Genomic DNA, 22,468 nt, shown 5'->3' with positions numbered 1-22,468 from the left:
GCCATTTTGAAAAAGTAAAACATAGCATGCTGTAACCCCCAATCACCCTAATCAGGAGTTGTTTATTCAAAATGGTGTTGCAGATGCTCAGCATCCACCATAGCTCATTGTTGGTTAAATTAGGACTTCCCTGACTTGGTCAAAAGACAACTAGTGAAAAGAGCGGACCAGTTAAGAAGTGTCCAGCTTCCAACTATTTATCCCTCAAGCAGCAGGAGCCACCTGTAGGTCAAGTCAGAATCTTTTGGAAAGGGAGCAGAAGAAGATAAATTTCAGTTTGGATTAAACTCTTTACATGGGCAGATGCTTCTCTCACATCTCAAAGAGAACACTATGATGATTGGTGCTATTTTGTAACCTGTTGAAAGGACTGTGCTTTAAAAGTTTATCTGAGTTTGATAAAAGTTAAAAATGGGAAGGGAAAGATCTGTTCACAAGAGCCATGAACAACCCAGGAACTCTGGCTCCTATTCTAGAACAATCCACACCATCATCCTTCCATTAATGTAATGTGGCTCTTCTGCATTTAGCAAGCACAAACCCATGTATATGCCTATGTATATTATATGGTGCTATAAAATACTTTATTTTTTCCTCTCTCTCCCTTTGTAATACAGGAAATAATCAGCTCACATCCTTTCTTCACAATCTCCCTAGATGATTTCCCTGATAGCAAAGAAATACAAGCAGATTTGAATGCATATATTCAATACAGAATCGGCGCCAGCCAGGAAATTATAAACAATATATCTCTTAATGGTAAAGCTGATGCAGCTATCATTGGAAAAGTGAGCAACCACCTCATCATGAGAAGCATGGGATCTTATCTCTACTTGAAGCTGACCCTGGATCTCTTTCAGAAGGGTCACTTAGTAATCAAAAGTGCAAGCTACAAAGTAGTTCCAGTTTCACTGTCTGAGCTTTATTTGCTCCAGTGCAACATGAAGTTCATGACAAACTCAGCATTTGAAAGAGCTCTCCCTGTGCTGAATGTGGCTTTAGCATCCCTTCATCCAATGACAGATGACCAGATTTTCCAGGCTATTAATGCAGGACAGATACATGGCGAACAGGACTGGGAAGAGTTCCATCAGAGGATGGAGGCCCTTTCGGGCTTTCTGATTAAAAGGCGTGACAAAACACGCATGTTCTGCCATCCTTCCTTCAGGGAGTGGCTCGTTTGGAGAGCGGATGGTGAAAACACAGAGTTTTTGTGTGAACCAAGGTAAACTGACTCAACATGACATGTACTGGATACTTAATGGCTGCTGGTTTTCTTTGTATTGCATATTGTAGGAAAGAGGGTGGTGATACTACTTTTACTGTAAAAGAGCATGTGTCTTAGAACCAGGATTTATGTGTGAGGACAAGACTGAAGTATGTTGCAAAATAAAACAAGAGATGAAATTGCCTACTTGAAAAGTAGGACTTGTACTTTCAGATTGGACAGTACACGTCATTGCTTCATTGGCATTGTGTACTGTGGAAAATGAGACTATGAAGTTTCTTTATAATTTTGCAGGCATCACCTTACAAGTTAACTGCTGGAAATGCTATATGTTCGTATTTCTCCTTATTTAACTACAAACCCTTCTCAGGCTTATAGACATTACAGGCACCAGCAGAGACAGCATTACATGGTAGATAGAAGCTATACAAAATCTAAATATCTATTCAACAGTAACTTGTTTCTCTCATTGTGCCCTACTAATAGTTTGTGAATCCTGTAAGATCAGAAGTGGTTCGGTAATGGGATTATTGTCATCTACATTGGCATTCATATAATTTGAAAAAAGATTCAGCCTTTTCAGGCTTATGGGATCATGCAGCAGAGGCTCTAAAATTAGAGCCAGTTCAAATTTTAATTAAGGGAAATGAGTATCTTGGCTGCTTGAGAAATATGCTTTCACTTGCTGCCCTGCCTGCATCTATTTTGCTTAGCAGAAATGTCAACTGTACATTAGAGCTGGTTTTAAGAGCTGTTTCTGTAGCTGTTCTCTATCCCAGGTCAGAACACTGGAGTATGGGAAATATGGAAGCCAGTTCTGGGCAAGGAAGGCCACCAGTTGGAAGTCCAGTTATCTGGAGGACCATATAACTGATTAGATGCCCCCAGTGGGTCACTGTACTTACGTTTAGTCTAACAAAACCAGACAGTTTTCAAAAGCAATTTGTGAAATGGCTTGAAAGGAGGTTATTATTCTAAAGCTGGCACATGCTAGTAAAGTAGCTGACTTCAGTGAGCTTCAGCCCCAGCAAGAATTGCTGCTGTAATAGCCCTGTTGAAAGAATTGATACTTTACAATAGTTGTGATGGCCTGATAGATTCTACCACTACTCTTTATTGTGCAAAGTATTTTAAATATTATAGATGTATGGTTTTAATTTACACATCAAGCATGGATAAAAGAATATATTAAAAGTGGCAACATCTTTGCCTCAATCCAGCAATAACTTTTATATTATCCTAAGTTTGAATATGTTGGTGATGCTTTCATTAACGATAGAATGAGAAATAAGAAGGATGCTTTTTCAGGAACCTTTAAGTGTTTCTCTGTATATCTCGCTACTGTTTAATACTGTCAGGAAATGACACTGTGCATTTGCAGAATCTTGTAGTTTCCCTATATAAGTTGCTATCCTCCTCTCTTGTAATGAAATCAAGATACATGGTATGTGGTGACCTTGGCAGACCTCATCGTACACTAGTTTACATCTCTCTTGACATAGTTTGATCTAAATGACACATGAACAGCATAAGCTTTCCCACAGAAGGGGCCATAATGTCTGAGAACAGTCTAGTGCAAAGTACCTTTTCTCTTCCCACGTTTACTGCTCGATACTTATACTTTAGAGGTAGGGCTGTTAAAATGAAAAATGTCAGTTGAGGTATACCAAGGGCAAACAAATGACATACTCTTAGTTAGGCCCCAATTTAAAATGCTCTCTGCCCTGTCTTTCTGTTTCAAAAATTAGGAATGGGCATGCTCTCCTGGCATTCATGTTCTCTCGGCAGGAAGGAAAACTAAACCGTCAGCAAACTATGGAACTGGGGCATCATATTCTTAAAGCTCATATCTTCAAGGTAAAACTTAAATTTTAAGGAAGAAGAGGATGAGAGTGATTTTGCCTTTTGGTGTGTTCTTTCTTTGCTCTTTCAATCTTGTTGCCTGCCTGCTCTCTATTTCCCTGGCTTTCCTCATCCGCTCTCTTTCTGTCTGCCTGCCAGCCACCCCTTTTCCTGCTCCACCTCATAAGCTCTCTTGTGTCTTTTGTCCTCTTGTTTACTAAAGCTGTTGTGCAATATTACAATCACATTCTCTATTTTGCTGTCTCCTTCTAGAAACCTAGTTTTAATACACAAATACATTTAAGATTATAATGAACAAAGGACATGCACCATCCCTTTCACAGTGTTAATTTCACCTTTGAAAAACAGACTAGAAAAGGTGGTATGTAGCCTCCTATACATAGTTCTTGTTCGCATTGTCTAGGTATTGCAGTCGAACTCATGTCACAAGATATTTGGTACCAATTACTTTAATTATTAAAAAGACACCATTGATATTGTAAAAATTGATGCACATAGGGCAATTACAATAATTTGTCTTCCTAATTTAAAAAAAGAGAGAGAAAGATAAGTTTTACTGTGCCTCTCTGCCTGCCCCTCCCTCCCTCCCTCTCTCTTTCTAAATTCTTATTTATTATATGTTTCAGGGGCTCAGTAAAAAGACTGGAATTTCTTCCAGTCACCTTCAAGCCCTGTGGATTGGCTATAGCACAGATGGCTTGTCAGCAGCTCTTGCATCTTTGAGAAATCTCTATACTCCTAATGTAAAGGTAAGAAACAAAATATCTTCAGTAGTCAAATTTGCATTGTGCTAATTCTAATTTTAAGAGGAAAGAGTCCCAAACTCTGGAAGGCTTGGCACAAACATGGATTTACAGGCTGGCATTTGAGTCCATCATAGTTACTAACAAATGTTAATAACTTGAGCCGGACTGGATCAGATCAAGGGCCTGTCTAGCCAGTGTTCTGTCCACAAAGCGGTCGACCAGTGTGGTGTAGTGGTTAAGAGCATGGGACTGGGACTCAGGCGACCTGGGTTCTAGTCCCCGCTCAGCCATGGAGCCAACTGGGTGACTTTGGGCCAGTCACAGACTCTCAGCCCAACCTACCTCACAGGGCTATTGTTGTGGGGATAAGATGGAGGAGGTGATGTAAGCTGCCTTGAGCCCTTTGTAGGAAAAAGGCAGGATATAAAATAAATAAATAAATAAATAAATAAAAACCAGCAGCCTGTGGAAAATCCACACGTAGGCCCTAAGCACAGTAGTGGCTGCCCTTCTGTTCGTGTTCCCGAGCAATTGGTTTATGTAGGCAGGCTGCCTCAGATGTTCGATGCAATGGCCAGTAGCTGTTTAAATGTTCACCACTCACATAGTTTCAGATTTTGCGTGGTATAGAAATAAAACTTTTTAAACAATTATTCCATGAATATCCCTAATGCCCTTTAAAAGTCTCCAAATTGGTGGCCATCACTGCATTTTATGTCAGCAAATTCCACAGATATATGTGCTGCGTGAGGTTTATGTATTCCGCTTCACTGGGTGATCCTGTGTTCTAATATTTGTGAGGAAAAACTTTTGTATCCAGTCTTTCCACACAATGCATCATTTGGTATATCCGCATCATATCCTCCCTTATTATGCTAAAAAGCCCTTCATGTAGGGTTTTTTTCTTAGGGGGATTTGTTCCAGGTCCATTAGTGTTGGCTGCATTTTTTCCAGGTCTACAAAATCCTTCTTGAGTTGTTGTGACCATAACATTCCACAATATTTTAAGTGATTTAACAATAGGATGGTATTATAATACAACAGGACTGTAATACATAATAGTATTAACAGTTTTATTTTCAAATTCTCAAATGCTTTCTTAATGATCCCCAGTGTGGATCCGCCCTTTTCACAGCAGTTATACAGTTGACTGTCCACCACAACCTTGAGCGCCCTCTTCTGTTCAGTTACCTCAATGGTTAGGACTTTTTGCCTTGGCATGTATCACTTTACACTGACTTATATTAGTTATTTTCATATACAGGTAATCCCCAGTTTATGAACATCCAGGTTACAAACAACCTGTACTTATGAACACATGGACTGCCATAAACCCTATATGAATAACTCTAGAAAAAAGCTGTGAGTATCTCTGGAGAACCACCTGATGCGTCATCAGTGGCTGTGTAGTTCCCTAGAGATAGTCTCAGCTTTTCATTAGAGATATTCATGGTTTGCTATGGATGGTCATGAATATGTCAAGTGAACTGCACAACACACCTCTAGGAAACTAAGTGACATGTTTGACAATGCATTGTCACTGACAGTCTACTTCCCTAAAGATACAGTATTCACAGTTTTTTATTCTGGGCATCAGCTCAAGTGTACTGAAGCCAGTGTGTTTCAGGGCACATGTAGGGTGTGTAGGTTCCCTTGGTTTTTGTGTAGCACTTGCTCTTGCAACCAGGCCCTCTGTTGCTACAAGGCTATTTAAACTGAGAAAAAGAAAATGGCTGCTGAAGAAAGTGACTCCAGTGGTAACTCCTTGCTCTCCAGCAGCACAATCAAACCCTGACTCACCAGCACCAGGTCCTTCTCCACCATCACCATTAATGTTAGGTTTAATGTTGCCTTAAGAATCTTCTAAACAGTTTTATGAACAGTTTTGTTTATTCGTGTTTTACAGTATTGTATATCAGCACACTTACAGATTCTTTCCCTCTTCGGTACCTGTAGTTACTTTATTACTGCTATATTTTGCTGTATTATCATCATGATTACAGTGTTGCATTTTGTTTAAAGTGCATTTTGTTTAAAGTATTTTAGTGAATATGGAAGCGTTTCTTAAGTGTTTTATATGTATAGAAAGGTCTCTCTCTCTCTCTCTCTCTCTCTCTCTCTCTCTCTCTCTCTCTCTCTCTCTCACACACACACACACACACACACACACACACACACACAAGCATGCACACCCAAGACAAACATTTGACTTACTCATGTGATCCTGACTCATATACAAATTCAACTTAAGTACTTTCTCAGGAATGGAACTTGTCCATAACCCGTTGACTTCCTGTACCACCAAAGTATGTTAAGGTGTCACCAATTTATCTGGCTTTTATCTGAAATGTGGCTAGGATACTGCAAAGGTTGTGTTACAGTTTATTATTGTTGCTGCTGTCCTAGTGTGCACTGGGTGATTCCATGATGCCATCATGACACTATAGGTCAGCCTACTTTAACCTGGCGCACCCCAGATGTTTTGGATTTTGACTCCAAACTTCCACAGCCAGAATGGTCAATGGTCAAGAAGACTAGGAGTTGTAGTCCCAAATTGTTGGAGGGCAGCAGGTTGGGGAAGGTAGCTATAGATTATACATGACATTGGAAGAGCAATTACTGTGCTATATCCTGAATAATTTTTGGTGTGTTAGCTCATAAGCATGAGCCTGAAATGTAATAATGCGAATATATCCATTGGATTCAGTGGTTGTATAAGTGGAAAACTGCTTGTGGAACTGATGATTTGGTGCAATGATTCTTTTCCTTTAAGCCATGTGGAATGGAAGGAAGAGATTGTGTCCATTTCATTCATGAGTTTTAAATTATTAAAAATGTAATGGAAGTGCAAATTTATTCTAATTTTGGCTCTAAATAAGATAGGTGTGGGTTTTTTTTTTTTTTTTTTTAATCCCAGGTGAGTCGTCTGCTGATTTTGGGTGGCGCAAATGTAAATTACAGGACAGAAGTTCTCAACAATGCTCCAATACTATGCGTTCAGTCTCATCTGGGTCATGAAGAAGTGGTCCTCCTCCTCCTAGAATTTGGTGCCACAATTGATGGTGCATCGGAGAATGGGATGACTCCACTTTGTTGTGCAGCAGCTGCAGGCCATATGAACATAGTATCATTGCTTTGTAAAAAAGGAGCAAAGGTAAGCGTCACAGTTACATTGCCATCAGATGTGGCAGCACTGTTTCTTTTCTTTTGGCTTGGACCCATTCTTTGCATTTAGATAGTGGTCACCTTCCTCATGTTCCTTCTGTGTGTCACTGCTGTCATGTGCAGCCGAGGTCGTCTTGATTCTTTGATACCAAGGATGAAATTGGTAGCACAGGCTTAGTAACCATTTACGCCTAATGGAAGAGTGGTATGAGGACCTGCAGTCCAGGCCATTGGGAAAGCAGCATAGGGTGGCTGTTTAATGCCACATACACCTTGTCTGCCAGTGGAATGAGCATAAGGAAAAGTGGAGCATCTTGAGATCAGGCCATGGTTAGGCTAAGTATCAAGCACTGGACATGCACATGGTAGGCATATCATGAGCAGCGCCGGCTGGAGCCCGGGGTCAGACTAGTGGCCTGGGAGGCGCCTTCTGACTCGCTCTGTTTCTATGAGTAGTAGCCATATATGTAGTGAATAGTGCTGAGAGCAAGTGTGATGATGGGGTTTGGCAAGTGTTCCTGCAGAATGGCAGTCATGCCACTTCTGCTGGTTCAGATTCAGAAGAGAATATTTGTGTGGGATCGAGGAGCAGGAGGTTGTTCATGGTGTCCTGGATACAACATGCAGAGGAGGGTAGCTCAAGGGCAGATGCAGTGGCAGGCCAGGCAGAAGCTGGGGCTAGGGTAGCTCAAGGGCAGATGCAGTTGCAAGCCCGGCAGAAGCTGGGGATCGCATGGGGATACAGCTAACAGGAGGGGCTGCTGAGAATGGAAAATCCTCAGATAGGGATCAGCCCTTCCCCTTGGAACTGTCCCTCATAGCAAGAGGCTCCATTAGACGAGAAGCGGGTGGGAAAGAGGTGTGCTTGCTTCCACAGCATTCCTCCCTGAGGGTTGGGACACAAACATGCTCATAGGGAGAATTTTGGGAAGTAATCTCTAGAAAGGCGTATGCTCAGAGACTTGCCTGGACGATTTATGCTTGGAAACAATAAAGAACGTTTGCAAGAGAAACAGGCAGAGACTGGTGATTCTCAGAGGGAGGAAGTGTAGCTCACAACAAACAGTAGCACAAGATTGATGTTCTGCTTATGTATAAATGCAGATATTTTTCTAAAATTGTGTGGAAGGATGAATTAAAGAAGGAAAATGTGATGTATGATTAGTTATTTAAAAATTTTCAAGGAAATTGTTCATCCTGCCATATTGAGATCATGGAAAAAACTGGAAAAGTCTTTATTGTTTTTAAAGATAATTTGTTTTATTGCTCTAAAATTAAATATATAGTTATATATAATTATACTTATATAATTATAATAACATGATATTTGTTGAAATACTTTGCATAGATTCAGTCAAACAAAAACTGCTGTGGTTTAGGTTTATTTATCTATTTATTTCATTTATATGACACCCAATAATGGTTGATGCACAGTTCCCCACAATCATTCAATGTACCATCAAATTTTCCAAAATACCTATTAGTTTGGCACAAAATGCTCCTTCCTAAGGTTTGGGGTAGGAGCATATTCTCTGAACTGACTCACTATGAATAAATTGCTTTTTATCTCTTTTCCTCTCTTCCCTCAACCTTTAATGTAGATTGATCACTTGGACAAAAAGGGCCAGTGTGCTTTGGTCCACAGTGCCCTAAGAGGCCATTCGGATATTCTTGAGTATATGCTCAACCTGGACTGGGTAACACCTTCCCATCAGCAGAGTTCGCTGACGAAGCGGCAGGCACTTCAGCAGACCCTGACAGCATCTTCAAGCATGGGGCACTCTCAGGTATCTTTCTTGTACCTCTCTTAGCTTTGGAAAGTGCTCAGAGTAACTCAGTGACCCATCCACTGCTATTGTCCTGGTGATACAGAAGGGGCATTTCTTTCCTTAAGTACAAGTGTATGCTACATGTTTATTTAACATGAAACTAGTTTTAAAACAAACATGATGTACCAGTGCAAGTGCCATGTTGAAACTGCTGTTTTGTGAAATGTCTACTTGCAGAAAGGAGCCATTGTGAGCCTTTGAGCTTCCGTGATTTCCTTCCTCTTCTCTTTTCATCCAGCAAAGAGATCTTTAGCAAATTCTCCCTGCTTTTCTCCAATCACAAGTTTCTCTGTTATCCAAACCAAAGATAATGGTGTCTAAGAGTTTCCACCTTCAGACTATGATTTCTGAAGCTGTCTTGCTAAACTACCCAGTCCATTAAAAACTGTGATTCCTGGTCTGGATGATGTGATGAACTGAGATTTGGGAAAAGCAAAATCTGTGGAAGCAAAGTAGAAGAAGCAGGGAGCAGGCAAGCCCGAGGCCTCTGACACTGCTTTACCACCCAAGTGTGTCTTGCTGACAGATAATCTTCTAGGACACTTACTAATCTCTTCTTCAGTGGAAACTTCCTCAGCAAATGTGCATCAGTAAAACCAACTGCATTCCCCGCTTCTAGAAAGGCTTCAGTAATGTAAGTGATTGCTGTGAATGGTCCCGACTTGCTTGATGGGAGTTTAGGATGGTACTGTAGCTATTGGACAGGCTGTACTTGCATCACAAGAAGCTCTCCGTAAAACAGTGGAAAATTACAGTAAGATTTCTGTCTCAAACATGCAGCTTTAAATAATTATGTAACCATAATGGAACACATGAGGATGCGTTCACATGGTACTGTTTGCCATCTGCCTTCTAAAACTGTGGAAGCTTCTGTGCATGTATTTATGGTTTATGCAGTCTTGATCTTCCATATTGTTTTATCATTGCTGGCAGGGTGTAAAATAATGCACTCCGTACTGGTTGTAAAGACAGGCTGTTTCTTCTGTACAAAATGGAAGATTTCCATTTGTTCTTAGTAAAATTCAAAACAGAGAAAAGTTCTTTTGAAACTGCTGCTGCTTGAAAAGTATGCTTCTTCCTAGGAAAATAGTACAGGAGAAATATATGAGTGCTTATTCCTCAAATTGCATTGGTTCTGTTTATTTAACAACAAACATTTATGACAGGATTAATACCATACCAGTTTGTTTTGCTTGTTTACATTTTTCTTGATTATATTGTCATATTTGGGAGCTCGTTAAACTAATTTGCCATGGCAAACATGAAAATGACAATAAATTTATAGCCATTTGTCTTGAGTAAGGCAAAATGACTTTGTATCCAAAATAATGGACTAGCATTGATGGACTCTGAGCTAAAGCAACTATATCTTTAGAAGATGGGCATATATAAATTTTCTTTTAAGTTGACATACCATAATGTCATGATACATTATGTGGATGCAATGTTAGTCCTGTTCTCTACCTTTACTGAGTTCAACTAAATCATCAACATTCAGTCAAGTAAAAAATAAGCACACTTACCATGATTTTAAGCAGGTTCTTGAAATATAACAGTGGTTTTCAAATTTTTATACTTAGGGAACACTTTACACAACGATATATCTGCTGATCAATATCCGATCATCTCCTGTGGAATTTCCCTTCACATTACAAAAAAAGATCTTGAGTGCATTCTGGGTGCTTGACTTAGGTGCTGGAAGGCCTGCTGGGCTTCACGAGCACCTTTATTGACATAAAGTGTCCCCTGGAAAGCAAACATTGTGCCACTGACAGCCGCACACTGCACAGAAGTAAGATTGGTAATGGTGGACAAGTTGTCTCTCAGGGCAGCCTGTCGATCAGGACTAAAGATTTCCTGGTTCAGGAATGCCAGGGCTCTCCAGAGCACTTAGAAAATCCCTCATTCTAGAGTCTAGCAAATGCTTGAAAATAAAGGGCAAAAGAGCTGCCTTCTGCATAACAAGTAAGTCTCTCTTGCACCAACTTAGGTCATTAACTTACAGAGGTGCTCTTGAATAAGTAATATGCCCGCTAGGTGAAACTCTCTCTTTGTATTAATGAAGTGCTACAGTCTATGACTATCTAAATACTTGGTTTTCTTGTTGTTTGTAATGTTGCAGCACATTAATATTTTTCTCATTTTGTCAGGTGGTTCAATTTTTGATAAAGATGGAAAAGGAGCCTAAAATTGACATCAATGAAACAGATACTCTGTGGGGAGAAACAGGTATATACATAAAGTATTTTTTTCTTTCAAAGCAGTAATGAATTGCTGAACTGAGGGTACTTGTGTAAGAAGCGAAGTGTAGATTGATATATACCCATGGCAGCCAAGGAACTACAGCTGCTTAACAGTTGATTTGACAGTATTGATAAGCCGAGCTGAAAAAGCAAGGTGCCAATTTATTTTTGCCTCTGGTACTTCTTGGAGGTAGAAGTCAAAATGGAGATTCAGAGCTGTCATGCACGTTGGGGTCATAAAGATGATCTTTATCTCCTATCCCAGGATGCATCCGATCAGCAAGGAAAAGGGATGAGTGCAATCTGGGCTTTTCTGTGGACTTCCTTGGGAATAAGCCATGTTGAAATTAGTGAGACTTCCTTCCCACTAGACTGATCCAGAAAGCATGTTCTCTTTCTGTACAATGATACAATTTCTATACAAATACATGTGTAGACCTCTGTAGCTTTTACCTGTGCTAGTAGAATTAATTTAATTGGTGATAGTCTTGATTTTCATACTGAGCATTAAAATAAAGGGCATATGTTGAGGAACTGCTTTTTCAAAAAGTAGTTGGCATAGACCAAAATTTGAGGAATGGATAACAGGACTCAGTCCTAAACACAAGAGGATGAGCTTTACATACGAAATTGGCCAAGTGCAATCCTTGCCCTCTCCGGGTAAGACTAAAAAGTGTTCTGATCCAGGTCCTGGAAGAGCTTCCTGTGCTTCAAACCCTAAGTTCTGAAATTGCAGCGCTGAGACCCTGAGCATCCCTGTTAGAGAGGATATCAGAAACATAGTGCCTGTGAAAGGGGAACACTATCAAAATGCCACATCAGATGCCACAAAATGTACTAGCCATCTTGTCTTATATATTCTGTTTCAGCAAATTCCAGCCATTATGTTTATCCTGCCTTTAAAAGTTTCCACTCCCTCATGCCAGTTACCACTTCCCTCAACATAATTGGCAGCAGACCAAAGATCTGCCAAAGATTATTAGTTATCATTTAGCCTAATGGGCTGCTTTCATATTTTCCATTCTGCATCAGTTGCTTGTTTAGCTGCTCATTAGAATTTATTTTCTATCTTGAGCTAAGAGTGGGGCATTCAGTTGCAAAGTACATTAGACAGAACAGAGGTGGGCCTTTTAGCAGAATGGAAGGCATTCCTGAGCATAGTTTTCCTGAGGATCTTGTTTGTTTAAGCCCTCTGCAAGCTATTCTTCAGTCTTGCTTTTTTCCGAATATGGTATACTTCAAAAACTTTGTTTTTGTATCTCAAGTGACCTGTGAATTCAAAAGCTGTGAAAGATAGTGAGATAAGTGTTTGTTTATATAACAACCTTGGTCTTATATATCCAATAGTTATAAATTTGAGAATCCTAATAAAAATAAAAAAAAAAAATACTGTCAGATTGTTTGGGTCTAAACGCTCAACATAATCCAAAAATAAATTGAGTTATCCTGAGTGTCAGATGGTATTCTTAAAATAATCTGTTTCTTGCACACTTGCTTTTCAGAAAGAGAATTCAGGTATATAGGATCATAGAGCTGGGTAGCACCATGTAAGCCATTGAGTTGAGCTCCCAGCTTAGTGCAGGAATCCTGTTTAAAGCATCCATGACAGATGACTGTCTAGCATCTACTTGATACCTCCACGGACAGCCCAACACCTACCTAGGCAGTTCATTCCATTGTCTGAGTACTCTGGACAATGAGTTGTTTTTCTTGATGTTCTCCTTCCCTTATTTTCTGCTCAGTTTTGTGATTTTGACTGTTGTTTGCTCTGCTAAGCTATCAGTTAGTTCTCACTCAGTTTTGGGTTATATGCAGATTTGACAAGCATCTCTTCCTCCAAGTCATTAATACGATTATTGAGGAGGCAGGCCCAGGACCAAACTCTTTGGCACCCCATTCAATACCTCCCTCCAGTCTAGTGGTGTTGATGATATTACATTTATACCCCGCCTTTGGCAAGGTTCTCCTCCTCTCCATTTTATACCCACAACAACCTGTGAGGTAGGGTAGGTTAAGAGTCCATGACTGGCTGAAATAAGCTTCATGGCTGAGTGGGAACCAGGATCTCTGGAGTCCTAGTCTAGCACTCTTAACTACTACTCCACAGTGCTTCTGAAGAACCACTGACAAGCACTATTTGAGTAGGATTTTCTGGCTAGCTGTGGATCCACCTAGTAGTAATGCCATCCAACCGTCGACAGGCTTTGTAATCAGGATATCATGGGATACTTTGCCAAGATACGTTTACCTAGTTTGGATGACAGGACAGCCTGCACATACATGTTAATGTTAGGGGGGCCGTCATCTTGTGCAATAGGAAGCACTTTGAAAAAATCCTCCTTTTGAGATTGAGTCCCATAGGAAGCGTGCACTTCCAGCATTATCACCTGTCAGCATTTTGCCATCCACTCAGTCATGAAGCCCACTGGGCCAGGTGCTGCCTCTCAGCCTATCAACTCACAGGGTTCTTATGAGGATAAAATGGAGACGAGGAGAACTTTGTAAGCCTTCATGGATTTCTTGCAAGAGGAAGAAAGGTGGAGTACAAATGCAGTGTAATGATGATAATCTTTCCTGCATAGCTAGTTTATTGTTATCTTTGTGTTCCTTTTATTTCTAACATCTTTTTTGTTATTTATAGCATCAGTTGCCAACCTCAGCTAATTTGAGCTTTATTTTTAATTCATTCTGAGTAAAATAGTCCATTAAAACCCGGGGAAGGGGTTGGGGATGTGTCATTATGTAGCCTGTATCTTATGTCAAGAAAAGTGGACATCTTCCACAGCATACTGATTCAATGAGTGTTATTATTTGGCAATAGGGTTCATCTTGAAAACACATATTAATGGCTCAGTGCCATCAGCAGTAATCCATAGATACCCTTTGGTTAATGCCTTCTTTACTCTTCCCCATTCCGTGCATCTAATAAATCTTTCAAACTAAAACCATTTTTCCTCTTCAGCGTTGACTGCGGCTGCTGGGAGAGGAAAACTGGAGGCATGTGAGCTGTTGCTTGAACATGGAGCTCTAGTGACACGGACTAACAGGAGAGGAGCACTACCACTTTTCTGTGCTGTGCGTCAGGGACACTGGCAGGTGGGACAGAACTTTATGCATAGAACAGTCAGCTCCAGCTTCCTTTTGGACTAAGGGAAACTTCTGTACTATTACATTAGAAGTGAGCTGCTTATAGCCTTCTAGATGTTTCAGCCTTCAACTCCCATCATCCATAGTGAGCATAGTCAGTAATGAGGGATGGTGCAAGTTGTGATTCTCCAGATGTTTTGGCCTGCCATTGGCTACGATGGTCAAGGTTGTTGGGAGTTGCCTATCCGTGCCTTAGATGGAGGCGAGCATTCTTAAAATTGTTCTTGCTTTCGAAAATTATTAATCCTGGATTATTTATTTATGAAAACAATGCCCTGGTTTGGACATAACAATAGGACTTTGTCATTACCTGTAGACAACAGGGAGCATCCCGTCACTGCTGGTGCAACAGGACCGATGCTTGTAAAAGAATAATCTGAGACGTTTGGGAACACTTGTACCTTCAATGGGGCTGATCAGAGTAGCTCACCAAAGGGGGCTCTGCCCTAATCCATTTGGGCCTGGGGTTATTTTTTAAAGTGCCATTGCACACACACAATTGCCGATACTCACAGGCTCAGCAGAAGCAGTAGACATGAGATGGTCCCATGAGATACCACCGCTTGAGCTTGTGTTTGAAACAAGTCGGCTTCATAACCTGTGGTCTTCTCTCAACTACCCATGTAAAAGACTTGGCAAATTTTGTTCAGGTTCTGATACAGTGTGCTTTATTTGAAGCACATGTTTCCAAATGCCTTATCTTTGCAGAACCAAATGAGAAAGTGGGGGTGGGGGGAGTGTGTGTGTACAAGGCTCACTTAGGATTGTCCTCATTAACAGTAAACCAGGCATCATGGTATCCAAGCACAGCCAATATGAAATCCAAAGTTTGGTTGTGATTTGTCAGTTTCAATAGAAGTAAACAGACTAACTTTCTGCAGAGCAGAGAATCCACAGTAGCTAAACTTAAAATATTGTAATGACTTGAGTACCACTCTATGAACTTCACTTATAGAGAACCATGAATGTGATAAATGCGTATATGCTCATTGCTACATTTTGCTCCCCTACTGTAATTTGGGCTTCAGATGAGTAGGATCCACATATGGATTGCTATTGTTGGGATATGGCATGTATTTTATGGCAATTTTACAATGCTGTGATGGCAATTTGCACACTTTTTTCAGATTGCAAAACTTCTGTTGGAACATGGGGCTGATATAAATTTAAGTGACAAGCAAGGCAGGACACCACTCATGGTCGCTTCTTGTGAAGGACATTTGAGCACTGTTGAATTTCTAATCTCCAAAGGTAAAATGATTAACTGTTCAAGACTTTTAAAAATTGTCCTATTGATTTTTCTTCTATTTTAGGAGAGGCAAGCCAGCTTGCCACTTCAGTGTTCAAAATGATTCAAGCATGTTTTATGAGTTTATTCCAAAATCTATACTGCATGCTAAAATTATATAGTCTCTGTTAGGACTATGGTAGAGAAAAATCAATACAATTTTAAACTGAGGTTATTATATTTAAACTTTGGCTTAATGAGGAGTGTTTTTCCCTCAAAGAACACATTTCTGGTTTCTCTGTTAGGTGCAGATATTTCCTCTCTGGACAAGGAGGGCCTAACAGCACTAAGCTGGGCTTGTCTCAAAGGACACAAGAGCGTGGTTCAGTATTTGGTTGAAAAAAATGCCGCAATAGATCAGACAGACAAGAATGGAAGAACCCCCTTGGATCTAGCAGCTTTCTATGGAGATTCAGATATTGTAAGTCCAGTCGAACACTGTGCCTCTTATTAGCTTTCACCAACTTGAAACAAAGCCAAGCTCCTGAGATCTGACCAAACGGAATGCTAATTAGGCCAATTCAGGCTGCCTTTTTCATGCATTTGAGGGTGTGGAAATGTTTAAGGAAGAAATAAAAGAAAGATTCCTTTGTTTCTATCAGCATCTAGGAAACATCTAATGTAGGGTTTGTGTCCTTCATTTTGTAAAAAGTATTTGGTTGGAAGGAGGTGCTACACAATCCTTTGGTTTGGCTCCAAGTGGCTTCCCCAGGACAGATCCTAATGCTCGGTCATTCCATAAAATAAAGCTGGTGCAACCAAGGGAAGGGAGAGCAATGCCTGTCAAACTATATCATTAACCCTCCATGGACCTAATGGCAGTATTCATAGATTGTGTCTGTGACATTCAAAGCCAGCACTTGAGTTGCTCCAAGCATCTGCAGGCTTTCTCGGTGCTCCACCTGGTCTTCCAAACTGAGCCAAGTCGATGAGCACTCACAGACCCATGGCGGGGCAACTGGCAACCTCTTTCGAATCAGCAGCAGCACCAGACCAGAAGGCCAGCACCCTTTGATGCAGTTGCATCCACTCAAATGGCAGCTGCTCCTGGTGTGTGAGAGGGGCACTGCTTGCGGGGAGTGTGTGTGGCAGGGGAGTGCTGCACAGATACTGGGCATGCTTGCCTCGAATTTGGATTCTGGGCTACTGCAAAGCAGATTGGAGACTGGACAGCTGAGCCTCAGGAATCTGATAGGTTCCTACCACTGGACAGAGACTTCCCACATCCCTAAAACAATCCTAGAACCGAGTGCCCTAGTTCTGATCCTGTGGAAACAACCTACAAATGGAAGTCTCACAATGTGCATTCCCAGAACTTGTTGGTTAATTAACTCATGAATTGCCACCGAATACCATCCTTCTGCCTGCATGAGGCTATAAGATTGGAAATGTGCGTTGCTTGTCTTTTTCTGTTGCCTTACATTGAAATTATATTATGACTTGAGCAAGGTTTGTGAGTGTAAAGTAATTATTAATATATTCAAGATCAACAACCTTTTGGCATTAAGGAAGACTTAAAGTTCTTACAAATTTACTTCATTTTGAAACAGAATGGAATTGGTCAGTTAAGGCTTTGGTGTTAATTTGTGCATGCTGTAAGCAGCTGTTATGCAGGAGTTTTGCCACCTTCAGTCATGTGTGACTTAGGAAGCAATCCTGTGGCTGCTAAATGCTGTCTAGACAGGTTAGAGGCCCTGCTTCAGCTTTGGAAATGTGTCTCACAGTCAGAGATGGGACTCTACCCTGGCAGCCATGTTCCGCTGGCCATGCCTGTGAAATTGCAAGTGTGGTGAGACTCAAGGAATCCCAGCGGTACCTCAGCTGCTTCTCCTCATAAGTAGGGCCAAAGACAGACAGCCGGAATCAAATGTCTGTGTCTTCTATAGGGTGGGAGAGGTGTGGTGGCAGCCCTTGCCTGCGTGCTCCCACTGCTCTTGAACAGAAGCTTGGAGGGTTATGGGTAGCTGTGTTGGATGGCACCTTGAAGCTCCATTCATCAACACATGCTAGCAATCTGCATTGCACAGTTACTGATTTATATTGAATTGGTGCTTAAAGGGAATATTAAAGCCTATAGATTAAGCCCTCTTATCTCAAAATGTTTTTCATTGGCATTCTATACTGTTAAGTAGTCTCCAGCTTACATATGAATGCATGCTCTCCAGAATGCCCTGTCCTTCTTGGCCTTGGTCAGCTTTTATAAGCTCGAGGCTGTAGCTTTATTTATGGAATCAACTGATGAGGAGAGATGCCTCTTAGTCTGGTGCCTCAGCCTTGACCGCTTTGTCTTGGGTGACCCTGCCAGGAATGGGAGGGTCTGGCCTTGTGGCAGCATTGCTCTTGACTTCTCTAACATCCTCAAACACATGAAGGCATTACTCAGAAGAGGGGACTTCATAATGTACAAAGTTCTAAATCTCTTAGTAGCCTAAGAAATAAACAATGTTTTAGAGGAGTTTGTGCAAGAAAAATTCCTAGTAGATGATAGCCATTACTGCAAACATATATTTAAAAGAATGATATTCTTTTGTTCCATTATTTACAGGTGCAGTATTTAGTTGACAAAGGTGCGGTGATTGAACATGTTGACAACAGTGGAATGCGCCCACTGGACAGAGCGATTGGATGCCGAAATACTTCAGTGGTGGTCACACTGCTTCGAAAAGGGGCCAAATTAGGTTAATGAAAAATAACTCTTCTTGCCAAAACAGAACTGTTTTCTTTCTAAAAGGAACATTTACTATCTTATAAAAAACCACATTAAACCTTTTGTACTATACTGGCTTGTAAAATGCTATCTAAAACAATTTACGTATTTCCTAGTAATTCAGATTTTATCTGCTTTTAATTGGAGCAATTTAAGCCTCCTTACTGATTTTGAAATATTAGCAACCACAGTGGAGACGGAAAGGCAGATTAGTGAGAGCAGTGTGGTCCAAGGACAGCATCTGTTTGTGCTATTAATTTTGGTCTTGTTGCTCATTTTGGGTAATAAGTAAATGTTCTAAATTTCAGGTAATGCTGCATGGGCCATGGCTACTTCAAAACCTGATATTCTGATCATCTTACTGCAAAAGCTAATTGAAGAAGGAAACGTAATGTACAAAGTAGGTGGATCCTTGCTTTTGCTTTTAACATTGAATTTTGAGTAAACAAAACTCTGTCATACAACTATGGCAAAAAACGGTGATTCTCTGCGCTCTCTGGGACTCACACATACCGGCTTCTGTCCCTGTGCAGAGCCTTTTCTAGGCTGTATTGGAGCAAACATTTGGCTGCAGCAGATGCATGAATCTATAGTATTAAGATCAGAGTGTTAAAAGAGCAGATATGATGATGGCAGGTATCAGATTCAGGCTGCTGAACTGCTGCAATGATTGCAGCCTTCCTTAAATGTTGGTTTGTATTTCTTGAATTCACAAGACATCTGGTATAAATATATAAAGCTTGTTAGTGTAGCTCTTCTTCAAATGGCAGACTTTGCAATCAAATAAGAGTGCTCTCATCTTAACCCAAAGAATGAGAACTAAACAAGAGAAAAACAGCACTTATATGTGCAAAAATAACTTTTTCATACAAATGACCAAGTTGCATCTGTAATCAGTGAGCAGTAAATAAAATTGATAAAGTATCCAGGTGGTATTGGATAAATTAAAAAGGTATTGATAACCCAAGCGTGCTTTAACCCAAACAGATCTTCAGGGTGGAAATGTACACACTGAAGATCTTGCAGCCTTTGAAAAGAGGCTCCCTAACAAATTCGTAAAACCGTAAATCTAGAATAGTTTTCTTGTAAGGTATGTAGTACCTGAAAAATATGTGTCCGAAAGACCTGCACACAGCTAGGTATGGCACACTTTAGGTGACAGGTAAATTCCTGACCACCTTAAGGAAATATCATTGTTGTCATGCAACAGATACAATGCTAGTCGCAGTGGACATATAAGGACTAAACTACTAATATAATGCAAAAGAAGATTCTTAACAAATGCTAAGCAATAAGTATGTGAACACTTGACCTGTTTCCCATGATCGCTTTCAGTCACGGTCTCTTAAATAAGCCACTGTGGTTTGTGGCCCATGGTGGACAGCCACAAACACCAGTCCTGTAACCCATCCCCTGCTTGTAAGTCGCCACGCCATGCAACCCTGGTGAAGGCAAGTTAATGTGGTTAACAAAAGCATATGCAACAGTGAAGCAGCCCACGTGTTCTAAGCATATTGTTAACCACTCCAACAACAGCTCTGGATGAATCTACAAATGGAGTTGGGTTACAGAAAAGATACCCATTGGCATTTGGCATACGCCCCAAACAACAGTGGTTATTTAAGCTGCCATGGCTGAACACGCCTATTGCAAACCTACCCAAGGACCCAGTTTGAATGACTCAGACAAGCCACGCAGCATGTTGTGAGGTGTGATGTGCTGAGTGCCATTTGCATAAGCAGCATTCAAGATACCTTATTGTACTGTTCAAGCCTGGGCAACACACTGTATATATTGGCATGCAAGACAACCCTTAATAGCAAAGCAAAATTGGGGGTTGTTTTATATGCCCGACACCGGAAAAACAGCCCAAAATGCTGATCTCATTTTATACATGAGCCACCTTATACACCAATATTTACAGTATTTTGTCAGAGGGCTAAACAATCATCAGTAGCCCATAGGCTGTATAAACTTATGGTGGGCTTGTTTTGATCAGGCAGATCAGTCCTTCAGCTGAACTAGCCACTGCTACTTCGTGCTTTGTGTTGGAACATGCATGTAAGATCAGCAGCTTTTTCTTGGATAATAGCACAGCATGGTGGCCTTCACAAGAGTACCTTTAATCTCTGTTATTTACTCCGTGAACTTTTTGCTTTCCAAAATACACAAAAAGTAGTTTTCTTGTCGGAAACAATTTTCCTGTCCAGGTAAAAGATCAGCACTGTTTTCATATCTAATAAATAAATGGATCACTCCATGTTGTCTTTATTTTTTTTAAAGAGGCCAGTGTTATTTTAAGTGATGTGAAACTGCGACACTGCTTTTGAAGTGCAAATCAGAATAGAGGATCATTTTATTTACTTATATCCCACCTTTTTTCAACTCAAGGCAGTTTACGTAATTCCCTTCACGATCTCAATCTTATCCCCACAACAACCCTGTGAAGTAGGTAGGGCTGAGAGTCTGTGACTAGCCCAAAGTCACACAGTTGGCTCCATGGCTTGAACCAGATTGCCTGTCCCACACTCTCAACCAGTTCACCACACTGGCTCCAGAAAGATGCTTCAGATAAGAGGACTGGATCTGCAAATCTACGAATTGCTTCCCAGTTTCTTTATAGAAGTATCAGTTATGAAACAAAGTACAGATTGATAGTGGTTTAACCATGAAGGCATCATATTTTAATTTTCTTGAAAATGTTTGATAGTTTTATTAATGTCCTTCACAATGTACAGTTGTGGCTTTGCAAAAAGTCTTTACAGTTGCTCTGCCTTAAGTGTTTCTCTGCATTCTGCAAAATGCTTGAAGGTTTTAACATAGAATTACTGCTTGCAAAGTGGTATCCTGTGAGATTTAGTATTATATGCTTGCCATTTATTTCTGTGCAGACACAGATACTCTTCTAAGTGAAAAATGTTTGTAAAATGCAAAAATAATCTAGCAATTTAAAATTCCTAAAGCTTAGCTGTTCTGAGAAATAAAAAAGCAAGGCTATACCCTTTGTGCTGTAGTGGTTAAGAGTGCTAGGTTGGAAATCAGAAGATCTGGGTTCTAATCCCCCCTCAGCCATGGAGCCTCCTGGGTGACTTTGGACCAGTCACAGACTCTCAGCCCCACCTACCTTACAGGGTGTTTGTTGGGAGGACAAGATTGAGAGGGGGAAGAGGAGAACTATCTATCTATTTATTTATAACATTTTTATGCCGCCCCCATCGCAACAAAGCCTCAGGGCAGCTCAGAACAAAAACAAAGTATACAAATATAACAATTATACAACAAAAATATTAAAACCCAGTGCATCTCGGCTTAAAAGATTTAAAATCCTATAAATACCAATAAATTAACAATTAAAATAAGTTTTAAATAAAAAGGTCTTAGCCTGGTGCCGAAAAACAAATAACGACGGCACCAGGCGGAGCTTTCTGGGGAGCGCATTCCATAGATGGGGCGCCACCGCAGAGAAAGCCCTCCTCTGGGTACTCACCGTCCTAATATCATTCACAGAGGGTTCCCGGAGAAGGGCATCTGTTGCTGATCTTGGGGGGCGGGAGGGCATATATGGATGCAAGCATTCCTTTAGATACCCAGGACCCAAGCCGTTGAGGGCTTTAGAGGTCATAACCAACACCTTGAATTGGGCCCGGACTTCAATCAGGAGCCAGTGGAGCTGACGGAGAACTGGGGTTAAATGAGAACAATGCCCAGTCCCCATCAGCAGCCTGGCAGCTCTGTTCTGCACCAATTGAAGTATCTGGACCGTCTTCAAGGGAAGCCCCACATAGAGCGCGTTACAGAAAACTAATTGGGAAGTTACCAACGCGTTTGTCACTGTCACCAGGCAGTCGTTCTCCAGGAAGGGACGCAGCTGATGGATCAGCCAAAGCTGAAGGAAAGCGCTCCTTGCCACCGCCGTCACCTGAGCTTCTAGAGACAGCTCAGGGTCGAGGAGCACTCCCAAGCTGCGAACCCTGTCCCTCAGAGGGAGTGCAACCCCATTTAGGACAAGGCCCAAGTCCCCCATCCCGAGGCCCGAACCACCCAACAACAAGACCTCCGTGTTGTCTGGATTGAGCTTCAGTTTATTGGCCCTCATCCAGCCCATTACCTTGGCCAGGCCCCGGTTCAGCACAGCCACCGCCTCACCTGGATTGGTTGAAAAAGAGAGGTAGAGCTGGGTATCATCAGCGTACTGATGATTCCGCAGCCCACACCTCCGGATGACCTCTCCCAGCTGTTTCATGTAGATGTT

General features: G+C 41.1%; 1 protein-coding gene across 3 annotated transcripts in view; it reads left to right on the top strand.

Annotated features, from left to right (window-relative positions):
- The window catches only part of LOC123021710 (protein TANC1-like), an 81,190-nt gene that overhangs the window by 53,031 nt on the left and 5,691 nt on the right, over positions 1-22,468 (top strand). For 2 of the 3 annotated variants that reach the window (XM_044426737.1, XM_044426735.1), the window contains exons 11-21: positions 618-1,225; positions 2,977-3,085; positions 3,718-3,840; positions 6,755-6,991; positions 8,604-8,789; positions 10,982-11,060; positions 14,037-14,170; positions 15,349-15,472; positions 15,755-15,930; positions 18,055-18,187; positions 18,525-18,616. In XM_044426737.1, the coding sequence (XP_044282672.1) occupies positions 618-1,225; positions 2,977-3,085; positions 3,718-3,840; positions 6,755-6,991; positions 8,604-8,789; positions 10,982-11,060; positions 14,037-14,170; positions 15,349-15,472; positions 15,755-15,930; positions 18,055-18,187; positions 18,525-18,616 (2,001 nt within the window). The remainder of the gene's footprint in view (positions 1-617; positions 1,226-2,976; positions 3,086-3,717; positions 3,841-6,754; positions 6,992-8,603; positions 8,790-10,981; positions 11,061-14,036; positions 14,171-15,348; positions 15,473-15,754; positions 15,931-18,054; positions 18,188-18,524; positions 18,617-22,468) is intronic. The other variant, XM_044426736.1, reaches the window with a different exon arrangement.

The sequence above is a fragment of the Varanus komodoensis genome, unplaced genomic scaffold (assembly GCF_004798865.1).
Source record: "Varanus komodoensis strain SLA01 unplaced genomic scaffold, ASM479886v1 scaffold176, whole genome shotgun sequence".
In the NCBI taxonomy this organism is placed as follows: Eukaryota; Metazoa; Chordata; class Lepidosauria; order Squamata; family Varanidae; genus Varanus; species Varanus komodoensis.
The sequence above is the reverse complement of the archived record's forward strand: the minus strand, read 5'-3'. Positions and strand labels throughout refer to the sequence as shown.